Raw genomic sequence first — 14,403 nt, forward strand, 5'->3', positions numbered from 1 at the left:
CACTTTTTAACTGATTCAATAGAAAACAAGTATCAATGTAGACGTATCAAATTATTAATCATGAACAAGTACTACTTACGAAAAGTAATTTAAGCAAGAAATTACTATTTTGTGGAACTGGTCTTATTATTAAATGAAAATATACACATATATGAATTTATGGAGCAAATGTAAGTGCATATATCATCAAATTCATATTTACTTAGAATGAAAACAAGATAATTTAATGAGGATACTTTTACAATTGATATAAAAGAAATCAAATATCAATATTGATGTACCAAACTATTATGCATGAGCTATTGGTGAAAGTTGACTTAAGCAAGAAATTTACTACTCCTTCAAAAAATTGATCTTATTATTAAATGGAATATACATATATAATTTGAATTTATTGAGCAAGCGTCATGGCATACATAAGCAAATTCATTGTACTAAGAAGATAGTAGTAACTGAAAGCAAAATAATTTAATGAGGATACTTTTGTAACTGATACGATAGAATCAAGCACCATTATAGACGTACCAAATTATTAAAGATGAACTACTTTTGTGCATAGATTATATCTCTTTAATTATTAAAAGTGATTTAGGTAAGAAATTTACTATAGCATTTTGTTGAATCAAACTTATTATTAGAAAGAAATATCAAGGTATAATTTGGATTTATTGAGCTAGTGTAAATGTATACATCATCAAATTCATTAATACTATAGTAGTAACTGAAATTAAATTTTCAGTTGATTTGATGATGCGACTTTTATAACTTATGTACGAAAGAAATCAAGCACCAATATTGACGTACCAAACTAATTTATGCATGAACTATTGCTTATGAAAAATGACTTAAAGGAATACTTCCTCCGCACCATAAAAATATGCTATTTTTTTCGTCCGTTCCACAAAAATATTTGCATTCTATTTTTAAAAAGTTATATTAATTTAATAATATAGGTCTCACTATTCACTAACATTACTTTAACTATCACTCTCTTCTCTCTCTTACTTTATCAATTTTACCCATATTTTTATGGGACGAATGGAGTACCGTTTAATACTGTCTTTATAAAATTGTAATATACATATATTATATATCTTGATTATTGGACGTAAGTGCATACCTCATCAAATTTATCTGTACTAAGAAGATAGTAATAACTGAAAGCAATAGAATTTAATGAGAATACTTTTTGAATTCATATGAAACAAATCAAGCACCTACCAAACTATTAAAGATGAAATACTTTTGTGCATAGATAATATAGTACGTATCTTTTAATTATTAAAGTGATTTAGCTAATTAATTTACAAGTAAAGTAATATATTGTTGAGTTGATCTTATTATTGAATAGAATTCCAATACATAACTTGAATTTAGAAATACCAATACATAGCTTGAATTCATTGAGCAAGTGTAAATATATACATCATCAAATTCATTATTAATTAACTACTAAGAACATAGTAATTGAAAGTAAATTTTCAGAGGATTTAATGAAGGGACTTTTATAACGTAAATTTTACGAAAGAAATCATCAATATTGTTTTTTGACAACTAAGTATTTATTTAACAGTTTAAAACTAATCAGGACTTTGTTGTAAATACAGTCGAATATTTATATTTAAACGAATGTATATCAAAAGGCGATGTGCAAAATATTATAGGTAATTTAGATTGCAATAATATTCTGCCAAATAAGAATGTAATCAAATGCAAACTATGATTTGTACCATTAGAAAATGTCAACAGATGATAAAATCATAGCAACAGAAAATGTCAACACAATGTCAACGGTTGATAATGTGTTGATATTGCGTTGATACTGCGTTTATACTGCGTTTACATTTGTTATTGCTACTATTTTATCATCTGTTGATATTTTTTAACGATCCAAATTATATTTTGGAGTTTGTACAAATTGAGTTTGAGTGTGACAAAAATTCAAATATTCTTGAAACAATTTCCAATCGACTCGTTAGCCAAATTAAGTAAACCTCATCCTTAGTAAATTTATTTTGAGTGAGAAAAAGTTCATATGGGCTATCAAAATTCAAAACTCATTCTGGTGAGTGGTGATGGTGTGACTGTTTTATTTATTCAATCTAACCGCATCTAATTATTTGATAAAATATTTATTTTTCTTTCATTCACATACACAGTCTTAAACATAATATATAGTATAAATTTTACTTTCCATTAGTGATCCCAACTCAATCTAATTAAATATTTTCCTTTTCACACTATAAGATTTATAATTAATTCAACTAAATTATAAAAAAATGACTAATTTTTGTTATGTAAAATATTATTGTATATTTTAAATTTATGATAGAAATTAGTAATTTTTTGTATTATTGAAGTGTGTCATAATTTTTTTTGAAAAATAAAGAAATGCATACAAAATAAACAAACTAAGTTTCAAATTAAAGAGAGAAAAAATAATAAAAAATCAATTACCAAACCTATTAATGAAAATATAATCAAATGGAAATGAGAAAATTACTCCGGGGAAAATATAATTCGACACCATAAACTAAGTATAGAATCATACGATGACATGAGTATTTTACCCTCCTCTTTAGTCTACTCTTTCCATCCTTATAAAATTGAGGGTCACACCTCCTAATCTTAAATTTGAAATAATCACAAGATTCGTGCTAATGTTATCTACCATAGTTTCTAACATTTTTTTTATAGTTACCGAGATAATTCACTGACGGACTCAGTAATTAATTCTCGGGCTGATTTATAGGCACTTAATGAATGAGATGAGTCATGACTATTTAGTTAAGGATGATGAATGAGTCTCATGCCACTCGACCACACATTCGACAATCTATTACATCCTTCAGTTCTATCACAACTAGAACGTTTATTTTTATCATATAAATTAAAAATTGAGCATTTAGTAAAATAATAGATAGAAATAGTAAAAGAAATAATAAGATAAATTATTAAATATAGAACAAAGTGAGAGTTAATAAAATATAAAGATTAAATGTATTATAAATTTTTTGCTATATAAATTAAATGATTCAACGATGGTGGAATGATAAAAAATAAAAATATAACAATAGGACGAATGAACTAAAGTATTAATTATCAAATAATCATTCATAGATTTGAACTCACAGAGGTATATAAAATTTATAGAGACAAAGAATTTCATTGAAATAATTGAATAACTAAAAAGAAGTAACAGATGGATAAAAAAATATTAACATTATAACATAAAAATGTATTGTAAAATATAGATAATTATTTTTATTAGGGTAAAATATAACGATAAATTAATACAATTAGGAGTATTCTTTTTTTCTTTTGTCATTACCTGAATATCTTACATTGATCGTATATAATAATAAAAGTGTGTACGACAATAATAATAAAATAACAATAATATTATTATTATTATTATTATTATTATTATTATTATTATTATTATTATTATTATTATTATTATTATTATTATTATTGTGTTTAATTGGTGTGTTTTAGTGCTAAACAGCCTGAATTACGAATTCAAATCAGTCCACACAAAATATGCAAATGAAATTGATGGCGCCGGTGAATTTCATCTCCGGCGATCGGAATATCAGGAAAAAACCTTCTGCTTATTTCCAGAAACTTGAGGTGTCTCTTTTAATATTGTTGTTTGCTTCGAAATTTTTCCTTGTTGAACCCTATATGTGAGAGTGTTTCTGATAATTTAGTGTTTTTATCCATGTTCAGGTAATCGGAGTTTCTAGGTCGCCCCTTCCGAAGACAAGCTATCAATCTCCATCATCTATGTAAACTCTTCACTTAATGGGGGTTTATTTTACCATTTTTAACCCATAATTTCACCTGAATACTTCTAAAAAGTGCCAATTGTTTCATCCTTTGGATAATTACAATGCATATTTAAGATTAATGTTTAAATGCTTCAAATGCTATGTGTGTGTAATTTTTTTTATAATCCTGTTTTTTTTTGGTTTAGTCATTGTGATCAATTGCTATGTAGCATTCAACTAGTTGCTACACATGACAATCTCTATTTCAATATTACTTCTTCTTCTGCTTCATATGAATATCACAGTAATCTGCGTACGATCTGACATAGTCGAAAGTTCTTGAGGAATTCGATTAGTATTTGAAATAGGTTGTCTTGTTAAGTGCTTTATGGCTAATATAGAAAATCTACTTATAGTCATGACCACACTGTACATCCTCTAGCCCTTTCTTACTGAGGTTTTTCATCATTTTAGGTGGTTTGGTTAAAATACAGATTAATTCCAAAGTATAAAATGGAAAAAATCTTCCCTTCTGTTGCTCTCATGCATCTTTTGCATGATCAGTGGTCCATATATCATACCTCCCTTAAAGTGGCTCAATGACAGTATTTGGAAACAGGAAACTAAATTCAAAATGGATCTCTTATATTAGGTTGCAGGTTTATTGATTTTCTAAAATCTATTTAATGCAAATTTGCAGGTTTCTCGATTTTCTGAATTCATCTAAAATTCTTTTTTCTATAAATGCTGGTTGCATATAGTAACCCCACACCCCTCTCCTTTTGCTTATATATCGAACATGAGCTCTGCTCTGATAGTAATTTTCATGTTATCTGTGGTGCTTTATAAAGTTAAAAGCCTTAAAACTATGAACTTTGATTAGTTCTGTAATTACAACATGACTTCTAGGTTGTAGCAATTATATCACTACTCTTTTCTTGGCAATTAAAACACGATTAGTTTTAAAAGGAAACAGAAGTTAGTGTCTGGGTGTTGCGTTAAAGAGGTTGTGCTATATTTACAGCACTAACTAAAGTTCAAAATTTTAAGACTACTAGGCCTAGGCATTGTTCATGGAGTTAAACTGTTTCTCAGTAATTCAATATTAGACTCTGATGCTTTCTATGTTAATCTTTGATTACTCAACACATTAAGTTAATGGAAATAAATAAAATTCATTTCAAGCTTCAGATTATGTTAAAGGCTCTCATCATACACTAGTTTTTTGGATGTTTGAAGTTGCTGATAGTCTCTATATTGTCAATTGAAGATGGAATTTGGATATTCCTTTCCATAAATTTACTAATTTTTCCTAGCTCACGCAAATCATAACTCAGAAAAAAAAATTGGACATCTAGCAGCATTATGCAAGGGTTTGCAATAATTTTGTTTGATAAAAGATAAGTGAATAATAATTAATCTATACATATTATAAAGAAGCCTTGTTTTTGTTTGCCTATTATTACATCCCTATTATATACTTCAATTTAATGATAGACTTATCAATTCATCAATTATCATTATAAAATTTGTATTCTCATGAATTTTGAATTTAAATGCTTGTTATGTTGTAAAGATAGTAATGTAATTAAAAATGAATAGGTTTTCTGTGATGTTTTTTTTTTCATATCTGAAATTCTTCAAGATTTTGAAAATATTATCTATTTTTACATATTTATCTACTCCATTAACCCAATACTTCGTGTGTGTGTGTCACACGTACCATCCCGCTAGTTTGTGTAAAAGCACTTGCAACATCCTTTCCACAAATCCAAGTGTATACATTTTCATTTATCTTAACCTCCTTTTAGAATTTACATGTCTAATAACATGTGAGGCAATTAGTTCTTACTGCATTGGAGCTTTCACAGCCATAGTAACTAGCAATTCAAACCAAGATATTTCCAAATAAATCACCAATATAAATGCTCTCGACGAATTGACTTTTATTTAGCACTTCTTAATTGCTTTCGACGCCAATGGTTGGTGCCAGATTTATTTTCGACGGTTACAACTTGATAAACAACAAAATTAGTTGAAGTCATAGAATGGCTGTAAGGACTTGCATTATCTCTACATTGGGATAAAAAAGCATAGCCTTAAGTTTCCTTCAAGCGGTTGATTTATCTTGTACTACACGAGGAATGTGAATAACGTGACCAGATAGTGATTCTCAGACACCTTTTTCATACGTTTGCACAAAATTCTGAAACGTGGCTAGGCTTTGTAATGGCTCCTGCCCCAACTCACTATAAAAGCAGTACCCAGCGGAGAACATGCACACCATTGAAGCTATACATATCAGTATATGTGCTTGTACCTGCTTCAAAAATATCTCCTTCCTTAAGAAATTATTCTTGTTTTTTTAGAATACTTAGCTCAAATGGATCATGAAGTTGCCATTGCTATATACAAAACTTGGGCTGATGAAAACTATGATAGACTTTATCATAGTTATGCATATGTTACTTTCTTGGCAGGTGATGGTGATTATGTGAAAGGTGTTGTTTGTCTGGCAAAGGGATTAAAGAAGGTGAAAGCAGCTTATCCACTGGTGGTGGCAGTTTTATCTGATGTGCCAGAGGATCATCGCAACATCCTCTTGAACCAGGGATGTATCATTCGTGAGATTAGACCAGTTCACCCACCTGTCAGCAACAAGGGGAGCTCATTTGCCAGGGATTATTTTGCTGTCAACTACAGTAAACTTCGGCTTTGGAAGGTGAGCCTTTTCAACCAGCGAGTGCTTTTTTTTTTTTTTTTTTTTTTTATCAATTTTCAGGTGTGGTGATTATTACATTAGGACAATTTTCACAAATGCATGTTTAAGCTGAGTTTTGAGGAAGTGTATCCTTTCTTATATATTTATTTCCATATAGTTCATTGATATTAGAATTTTTACTATATAAGTAGGCATAGTAAGAGACATAATATACCCAAATTAAAATGAAGGATGTGTTTTTATAATTTGTTCAGTTTACGGAGTACTGGAAGATGATTTACCTGGATGCAGACATCCAAGTGCTTGGCAATATGGACAACCTCTTTTCTATGCCTTCTGGTATCTTCTATGCTGTGATGGATTGCTTGTGTGAGATGGATGGTGTCCCTTGTCCACATGTGGTCCAATGGCCTCAAGAACTGGGTGAAAGACCTCTTGCTTATCTAAATTGTGGCATGTTTATTTTTGAACCTTCCCGTTACACATATGTCCGCCTCCTGCGCACCCTTAAAGTCACACCAGCCACCCCGTTTGCAGAGCAGGTAGAATGCAAAATACTTGATGAATATTAAATATGTTGGCTGCTTCGTGATCTAAATTAGAGATCTTCACACATGTGTCTCTGTTGTTCAATCTGCAGGATTTCCTTAACATGTTCTTCAAAGACATCTCGAAGCCACTCCACCATATCTACAACTTGCTACTGCCAATGCTTTGGCGCCACCCCGAGGAAGTGGAGCTTGACAAGGTGAAGGCAATTCACTTCTGTCTCCCTGGTTCAAAGCCGTGGGACTATACCGGGGAAGAGGAGAATATGGATAGAGAAGATGTGAAAATGTTGGTTTCCCGCTGGTGGGCAATGTATTGCGGTGCTCCAGTGGACCTCCCCTGCACTAGAGCTTGGCAGGGTTATAATGGAGCTAGTAGGTGGGGATGGCTTTTTAATGGAGCTAGGAGCTGGGGTTTCAACTGGGGATTTTTAACTGGAGCTAGTAGCTGGGGTTCTGGCTGATGATAATGTATCTTTTACCTAAATAAAGGAGGCTCACAATAGATGTGGATGCCTTTAGTTTGCATGTTGCAGTCGGATTTGCTCATAACCTTTGCATCTGCGATGCAGGAGAACTATCTATATTATCCAAACTTATTTGTACCATTGCAGTGCAAACTTGTGTGTAAATCTCTACTTAGACATGTTTCTATTACTATGAATAAAGAAGGATTTTCTTTTCTCTCAATAATTAGTGGCTACACTGTTATGGGATGTGATGATTTGTAATTTGCTTGAATCTTCAGTCAGTCATATTTCAGAGCAAACAATTATCTAGGGATCAATGAGATCTGAGTCCAGTGTTGCCTCAGAAATGAGGTTTTGAGCGGGTGGTTCCATTTAAGTGTCATATTACTAAGGGGTTGTTTCACTCTTCATGATTTATGATAGTCGATAGACATGATTGATTGTTTTTATCCTCTGTATTAGGAATTTTCCGTTCCTACCCTTTTTAAATGGATTAAAAAATCAAGCAAGTTAGCTCAGATTTGTTCAAGGGTCCTTAAGATATCTCAAAGTTCCATTTTGCCTTAGTGAATTCTGAGGAGTATGCAATGAGTCTATTCATTAGTGATTTTACATTTTGCCTGAAATTGTTCCCTCATTAATTGGGATGGTTTTATGCCATATACATTAATCACTGACACCAATTTCTTCGTAATATATTAGAATGAACTTTGCCTCTGAAAATGCTATTCATCAATCACCACATTCAGGTAAGATTAACCATTTATTTATGGAAAGGTTAATAGCGATTACAAAACAAAAAGTTGAATAAAAAAGTAAAATGGATATTCAAAATTATTAACAGAGATTAAAATGCAGTAGTCTTTTTTTTTGTTTTTCCAAGAGAATCAATAATAGTTTCTCATCTACTTGGGATGCTTGAACCTGTGACTTATTAGTTAGAGTTGATGCATATTACCAACTGAGATGTGTTTCATCGTCAACACTAATTAAAATGTTCTCATCAAATAATGCATGTTAGTGTATTTGTGTCAAACAAGAACTCAACACACACATCAGTTTATTTTGAAAGAAGAAAGAAGCATAATATAGTAATATGGATCCATAGATGAATTCAGAAATAAAACATGCACTTCAGATGCTCAGAACGATTTCAAGAATCCGAATTATCAAAGAATCAGTCTCCACAAGCAACATAGTCGTCGCATATACAAATCTGAGTTTACTGAAACTGAATCACCTAACCTTCTTCTATCATTGTTTTCAAAACAGAACGCTCAACAATAACATAAACGGGCCAAGTATACAGAACGAACTTGAGATACGTTTCCCTGCTAGCAGGTCATCTCCCCAATAAGGCGACTCGCTCCTTCTGTACTGCCTGTGCCAAACTTATGTCAAACAACTCACATCGAATTGGCATCTCCATCTCGTAGAAAGGGTTCTTCAAGACATAATCTGTGTATAACTCATATATATGTTTCAACAGATTCTCCATATGCTGAGTTCCAGGCTCACAAACCACAAAGAATTTAGTACCTAATTCATGACATCAAATGAGAAAATATCAAGTTATCAACCCCAAAAAGTTTCAAGAATCACTAGGCAGTATATAAAGGGGCGGTGACAAGATGTATAAAATTGCATTTTGTGTAATTGGCAGTCCTGAACTTACAAAGGAGCAATCATAAAAACACATGCAAACCTACCACACCTCCAGGTTCAAGACCATTTCTACCTAGATCTTTTTTAAAAAGTAGTAACAAATTTTATCAGTTTACTGCTAGACTAGCATAAGGCAGACAAAGAAAAAGCAGCCAGTACATGACTCCAGGCAGACCATTTATTTGGTTATCCAAAATTAAGTTCCACGTCCACATGGTGAAGCTTTTACATCCTTAAACTCGAACTTCTCAACATAGATGATAATTAAACTATAATGCATAAATGCTGATATTTAATGACGATCTCAACTGCGCGTGCAGCCATGCACTGGTGCTCTTCCAAGATGAGGCATAATACTTTAAGGATGTAACAAAGCCGAGTCAACCTGAGTATTGTGAAACTCAAGCTTGACTCATTGTTTATTGATACGATCCCACATCGGTTTCACACGAAAGTGTGGAATAGCATATAATAGGGAGTCAACCCTTTACCTTTGACCATGGTTTGGGGTTAAGTTAGGGCTTCCTATCTTATATGCTTATCAATTTGGTGCGGTGAATGTGGATCCGGATGTCCTACGGAAAGGGGCTACCCGTAGGTGTGACCAAAGGGGTGCCACCAAAAAATGTGGGCCCGAAGGAAAAGGGCAGCAAAGGGGATGGTGGGCCCGTGGCTTTGGGTTTGCCACCTGGCGTGTGCCGTCCGTGGACGTCCGGTTTAAAAGAGGGATGGATTGATACGATCCCACATCGGTTTCACACGAAAGTGTGGAATAGCATATAATAGGGAGTCAACCCTTTACCTTTGACCATGGTTTTGGTTTAAGTTAGGGCTTCCTATCTTATATGCTTATCATTTATCGAGTCAAGCTCGAGCATTAAGTAATGAGCATTCAAATCTCACACAATTATTCAAGCTTAATGGAGCCTAAACGAAATTTCTAAGTTTTGATTTAAATTTAAATACTTGTCATCTTTTAAAATTATGAGTAATAATATATCTGTGCACCATAAATTGATGCATGAATCATGCCAGGAAGCAATCTATATTAGTTAATCACCAGAATGGTGAATCCTCGTCATGTTCCCAACTTCTCACAACAATCTCAAATGATATTGACAAACTGTTCAATAAGGCATATGGCAGTGTTGCAATTATCTGATTTAAAGTACATGTTCAACCAGACAACAACCAATGCTGAGTGTTCGAGCAACACCAGGTCTCCTCTCTAGGTGGCTCTGACTTTTGTTCATCATCAGTTTCCTAGAAAAGATAGTATCTAGGAATAGGACAAGAATAAAATATTGTCCTGATATCTGATAGGACAAGCATATGCAATATGATTATCCTGAAGATTTAGTATATAAAATTTTTCCCTTTCTTAGCCAAAAATTATTTAGACATTTTCCTTAGGCCTCGATGCAAGCAAACTAACTAGCATGGTCCTACTTTATGCTGATTCTTTAATACTAAAGCATAAATGTAACAAGACATGGTTATTTACCTCCAGTGATAGCTACCGGCAACTCTAATAAGAATTATACATGTGTCAGTGAAATGAAATCCTCACTTCCAGGGGAAATACATGTATGTCTATCTATTAGTTGAGCAATGAGTGTATGCATATATGCATCAACATAAGTATCTAGTTACTTCTTTACCCTAGGAACTAACACTCATGAAATCTGAAAAATGGAGCACTACATCCAATTTTTCTGGCTACAGAAATCAGAATAGCCTTGAATCAAAAGCAAGCACATAAATTAATTTAATACTACAAGAGGTGAGCAAGAAAACATGAGGATAAGCTATAAAATTTGTGGGATAAATGCAGGTTCTCATCACATTTTGCAAAATGACAACCTAGCGTTTGGAAGAAGATTTAGAGCGAATAAATTTTACCAACAGATCATGTATATCAGTGGCCACGGAAATGACTGACAACTTAAGCCCAATATGAGGAAACAAAGAGAAGTTAAGAGCTAAAGATCAAAAGCAGAGCACAATGGAGCATCCTACCAACCATTTCCCTTCCGAACATCCTCCTTTTTAAGTGTGCTTTACGTACCAAGGCTTATGAACACTAACTCATTTGTTAGGAACGATTTGCTTTAGTTGCAGAATGCAGATCATAAACACTATGGAAATTGAAGATGAATAAGATTATTTTTTCCAAGACCTCTGATTCTACCCTCTGCAGCAGAAGAAATTTAAATCAGTTCTGTAAGAAACCTATCCAGCTCTAGCACTGGAGCTGAAATCACACCCCCTTCCCCCAACCCGAACTCCACATTCACATTCAATCAACAGCATAGGAAGACAGGGAAGCAATTTAAGAAAAAAATAGTAGTATAAATAAATACTAGTGGTGAACAACACGGAAATCTTCTAACCAGTAAGAGACTGAAAACAGTGAAGATCGAAGGTATCAGCCTGAAGAAGCTCGATTCCAAAGCAGCCGGAAACGGGAGAGAGCTGCTGCGAGATGGCGTGCATAGAGTGCCACAGACTCGCTAACCTCAAACTGTCGTTTGTATCCATTCTTCCCGCCGATCCATAATCCTACATTCAGGAATTAGATTTATCTCTTGAATTCCAAAACATCGAACACAGAAGATTCAGAAGAAGACGTAGGTGGGGGAAAATAGGGATTTTACCTTATAGAAAATGAGACCCCCAGATTTATTGATGACGTAGAGGCTGTAAATCGCTGCCATGGATTTAATCTGTTACTCTGAGGTTTATGAGCTACCAAGGCTTCCGATTTCACGATCTGCAACCTTCCCTGATTAATTCCATGAATTTTTGCATAGGTTTAGCCCTGAAGATCGCAAAACTAAATTAAAATCTAATTTCAGAAATTCCTATGATAAAAGATTGGGTTCCGAAATTTATAGTTTTAAAAATTACGAATTCGTTCATCAAATTTTATGCTTTGTTTGGCAATTTTTCTTTTGATTAACATTTTTGTTTAACAGTGTTTAGAGACTTTATTTAAAAAAAACCGATAATTTTACCAAGTGGGTAAACGGTTTTCGGTTAATCGAGAATCAAACTGAAACCGGTCAGTTATCGGTTAACCGATAACTGACATTTACGGTTATCGGTTCGGTACCGGTTATACGTTTTTGCTCTAAATCGGTTATCGGTTATAACCGACAACTGTCGGTTATAACCGATAACCGAATTAAATTCAATTTTTATTTCAATTATATGTTTATTTAATAATAGAAGAAATTATAATTTACTTTCGAACTTTGTCACAATGGAAGACTCGTAATTTATATCTAAATTTTGTCAAAGTCTCGTATTGTAATGTCAAAGTCAAGTATCTAAACATTATTTTAAAAATAAGATCTCTTAAAGTAAATAAAGTGCTTAAAAACTAGTATGTTAAAACTAGTATAAACCAATTCGGTTAGTTCGGTTATAATCGATAACCGACCGGTTCTAACCTAGTCGGTTAATTAAGTAACCGAACCGAAGATCGGGTCGGTTCCGTTTAGTTTTTTGATGGAATTTTGGGGTCGGTTAACCGACATGTCGGTTCGGTTATTAACCCAACCGACCGAATACCCACCCCTAGTCTTGACCATCGTATGCTATATTTGACGATCATATAAATTGCGATAGACAATATGATTTGGATCGAATTAAGTACGAAAAACAGTCTTATCAAAACATTAATTTCCTGATTCTATACAAAATCATTTGTCATAAGTAGTGGCCTGAAGACAACAAAAGGTTCTAAATTGAATTATAAACACATACTCCCCCCGTCTACTATTGGAAGTCCCGTTTATTGGTGGCACGAGTTTTAAAAAAGGTTAAGAAAAGTGGATGGAAAAAAGTTAGTGGAATAATGGTCCCACTTGTATATATATTAGTTTTAAATGAGTTAATAGAAGGTGGTACCCTATTACCATTTATGATAAAAGTGAACCGGGACTCCTATTCGCGGACGGACTAAAATATAATAAGAACTCCTATTCGCGGACAGAGGCAGTAAAAGGTAAGACAGGTGAAAGAATGATCCAACATAGCCTTCCCATTACAAATCACCATCACCATTTTTCTCAACTCTGAATCATGTTCACATTATGAAGCTATATTGCCATTCACTATATGTCATCCTCAAAAGGTATCTGAAAACTCCGGCCAAAACTCAGCAGAAATGGAATTAGATTGGATGAAAATTGACTGATTATATATTTTAAGAGAAGAAACTAACTGGTTTATTGAAAAATACTACTCCTAGTAAAAATGAGAAATGAGAGCATAGGCATCCCACATCGAAATTATATAAACTAGAGAGGGTGATGAAAGTGGTATAAGAGAGGCAATTAGGAAATTGAATTAAGTATGATTCTTCAGGCAATTTTTGAAAGGGATGTGATGAGTGATAAATGCTCGCAATCAAATATGCGAGATGGATGCCCGCTCCGCCTGTTACGACAATGATGCATTCTCATTCTCTTTCTTTTATTAAATTAAAAAATTATTTTTTATAAATTAATTTTTGACTATACGTTACTATCAAATTAAAAACCAAATTTCACTAAAATTTGTACCTATAATTTTATATGGTACCTCAGTATACATTGTTAAGTTGGGTCACATTCTAATGCTTATAGCACCCTAATTCAAAATCAAGACCCAAATCTCTACCCTTAGATTTTAAAATGAGTGGATGAGATTAAATCTTACGAATCTCAATAAATAGTAGACAAAATATCAACAAAATGGTAATATCGTTATTATTATGTTATCATATGATAATTTTCGTGAATGTTTTTTTATATCAACATAGTGTATTACAAATATCAACAATATGACATAAGAATATCAACACTAGTACAAGAAAATATCAACACATATTTATTGAGATTTTTACATGGTTTTATTGAGATTTTTTTATGTATGTGTTGATAAAAATCTGATTATCAACATTTACGAAAACTAAAATAAAAAATATCAAATTTCATCATTCGAACGTCGTCGGAACATATGCAATTGAGATCTCGTTGGAATCCTTATAAAATTATCTTTAATTTGATATATTTTTTGCGAAAAAATAATTTAAATCGAGAGAGTTATGTAAATTAAAAGTTTAAAGATGATTTTAATGAGAGGGAATTGACATTAATATCCTCTAATTTTATTTATTATTTTACTTAATTAAAAATATAATTAATGTGGCCTTATTTCAACTACTAGATTTTCTA

The 14,403-nt window shown here is 32.5% G+C and overlaps 2 protein-coding genes across 2 annotated transcripts; one reads left to right on the forward strand and one right to left on the reverse strand.

Annotated features, from left to right (window-relative positions):
* The first annotated feature begins 3,797 nt into the window (after window positions 1-3,797).
* Window positions 3,798-7,733, forward strand: LOC125223658 (galactinol synthase 1-like). Its single transcript, XM_048126904.1, has 3 exons — window positions 3,798-6,495; window positions 6,750-7,037; window positions 7,136-7,733. The coding sequence occupies exons 1-3, from the start codon at window positions 6,157-6,159 to the stop codon at window positions 7,505-7,507; spliced, it is 999 nt and encodes a 332-aa protein (XP_047982861.1). The 5' UTR covers window positions 3,798-6,156; the 3' UTR covers window positions 7,508-7,733.
* Window positions 7,734-8,597: 864 nt separating this feature from the next.
* LOC125218478 (trafficking protein particle complex subunit 4-like) lies at window positions 8,598-12,059 on the reverse strand. Its single transcript, XM_048120153.1, has 3 exons — window positions 11,836-12,059; window positions 11,572-11,740; window positions 8,598-9,052 (listed from the first exon to the last, which is right to left on the reverse strand). The coding sequence occupies exons 1-3, from the start codon at window positions 11,893-11,895 to the stop codon at window positions 8,856-8,858; spliced, it is 426 nt and encodes a 141-aa protein (XP_047976110.1). The 5' UTR covers window positions 11,896-12,059; the 3' UTR covers window positions 8,598-8,855.
* Between the last annotated feature and the right edge of the window lie 2,344 nt (window positions 12,060-14,403).

The sequence above is a fragment of the Salvia hispanica genome, chromosome 4 (assembly GCF_023119035.1).
Source record: "Salvia hispanica cultivar TCC Black 2014 chromosome 4, UniMelb_Shisp_WGS_1.0, whole genome shotgun sequence".
NCBI classification, from domain to species: domain Eukaryota; kingdom Viridiplantae; phylum Streptophyta; class Magnoliopsida; order Lamiales; family Lamiaceae; genus Salvia; species Salvia hispanica.

Coding starts and splice junctions, on each gene's coding strand:
- LOC125223658 (XM_048126904.1), top strand. CDS start 6,157: ATGGATCATGAAGTTGCCATTGCTATATACAAAACTTGGGCTGATGAA. Junction 6,496..6,749: donor GTAAACTTCGGCTTTGGAAG/GTGAGCCTTTTC, acceptor TAATTTGTTCAG/TTTACGGAGTACTGGAAGAT. Junction 7,038..7,135: donor CCACCCCGTTTGCAGAGCAG/GTAGAATGCAAA, acceptor TTCAATCTGCAG/GATTTCCTTAACATGTTCTT.
- LOC125218478 (XM_048120153.1), bottom strand. CDS start 11,895: ATGGCAGCGATTTACAGCCTCTACGTCATCAATAAATCTGGGGGTCTC. Junction 11,741..11,835: donor GGGGTCTCATTTTCTATAAG/GTAAAATCCCTA, acceptor TCCTGAATGTAG/GATTATGGATCGGCGGGAAG. Junction 9,053..11,571: donor CTGTTTTCAGTCTCTTACTG/GTTAGAAGATTT, acceptor GTCATGAATTAG/GTACTAAATTCTTTGTGGTT.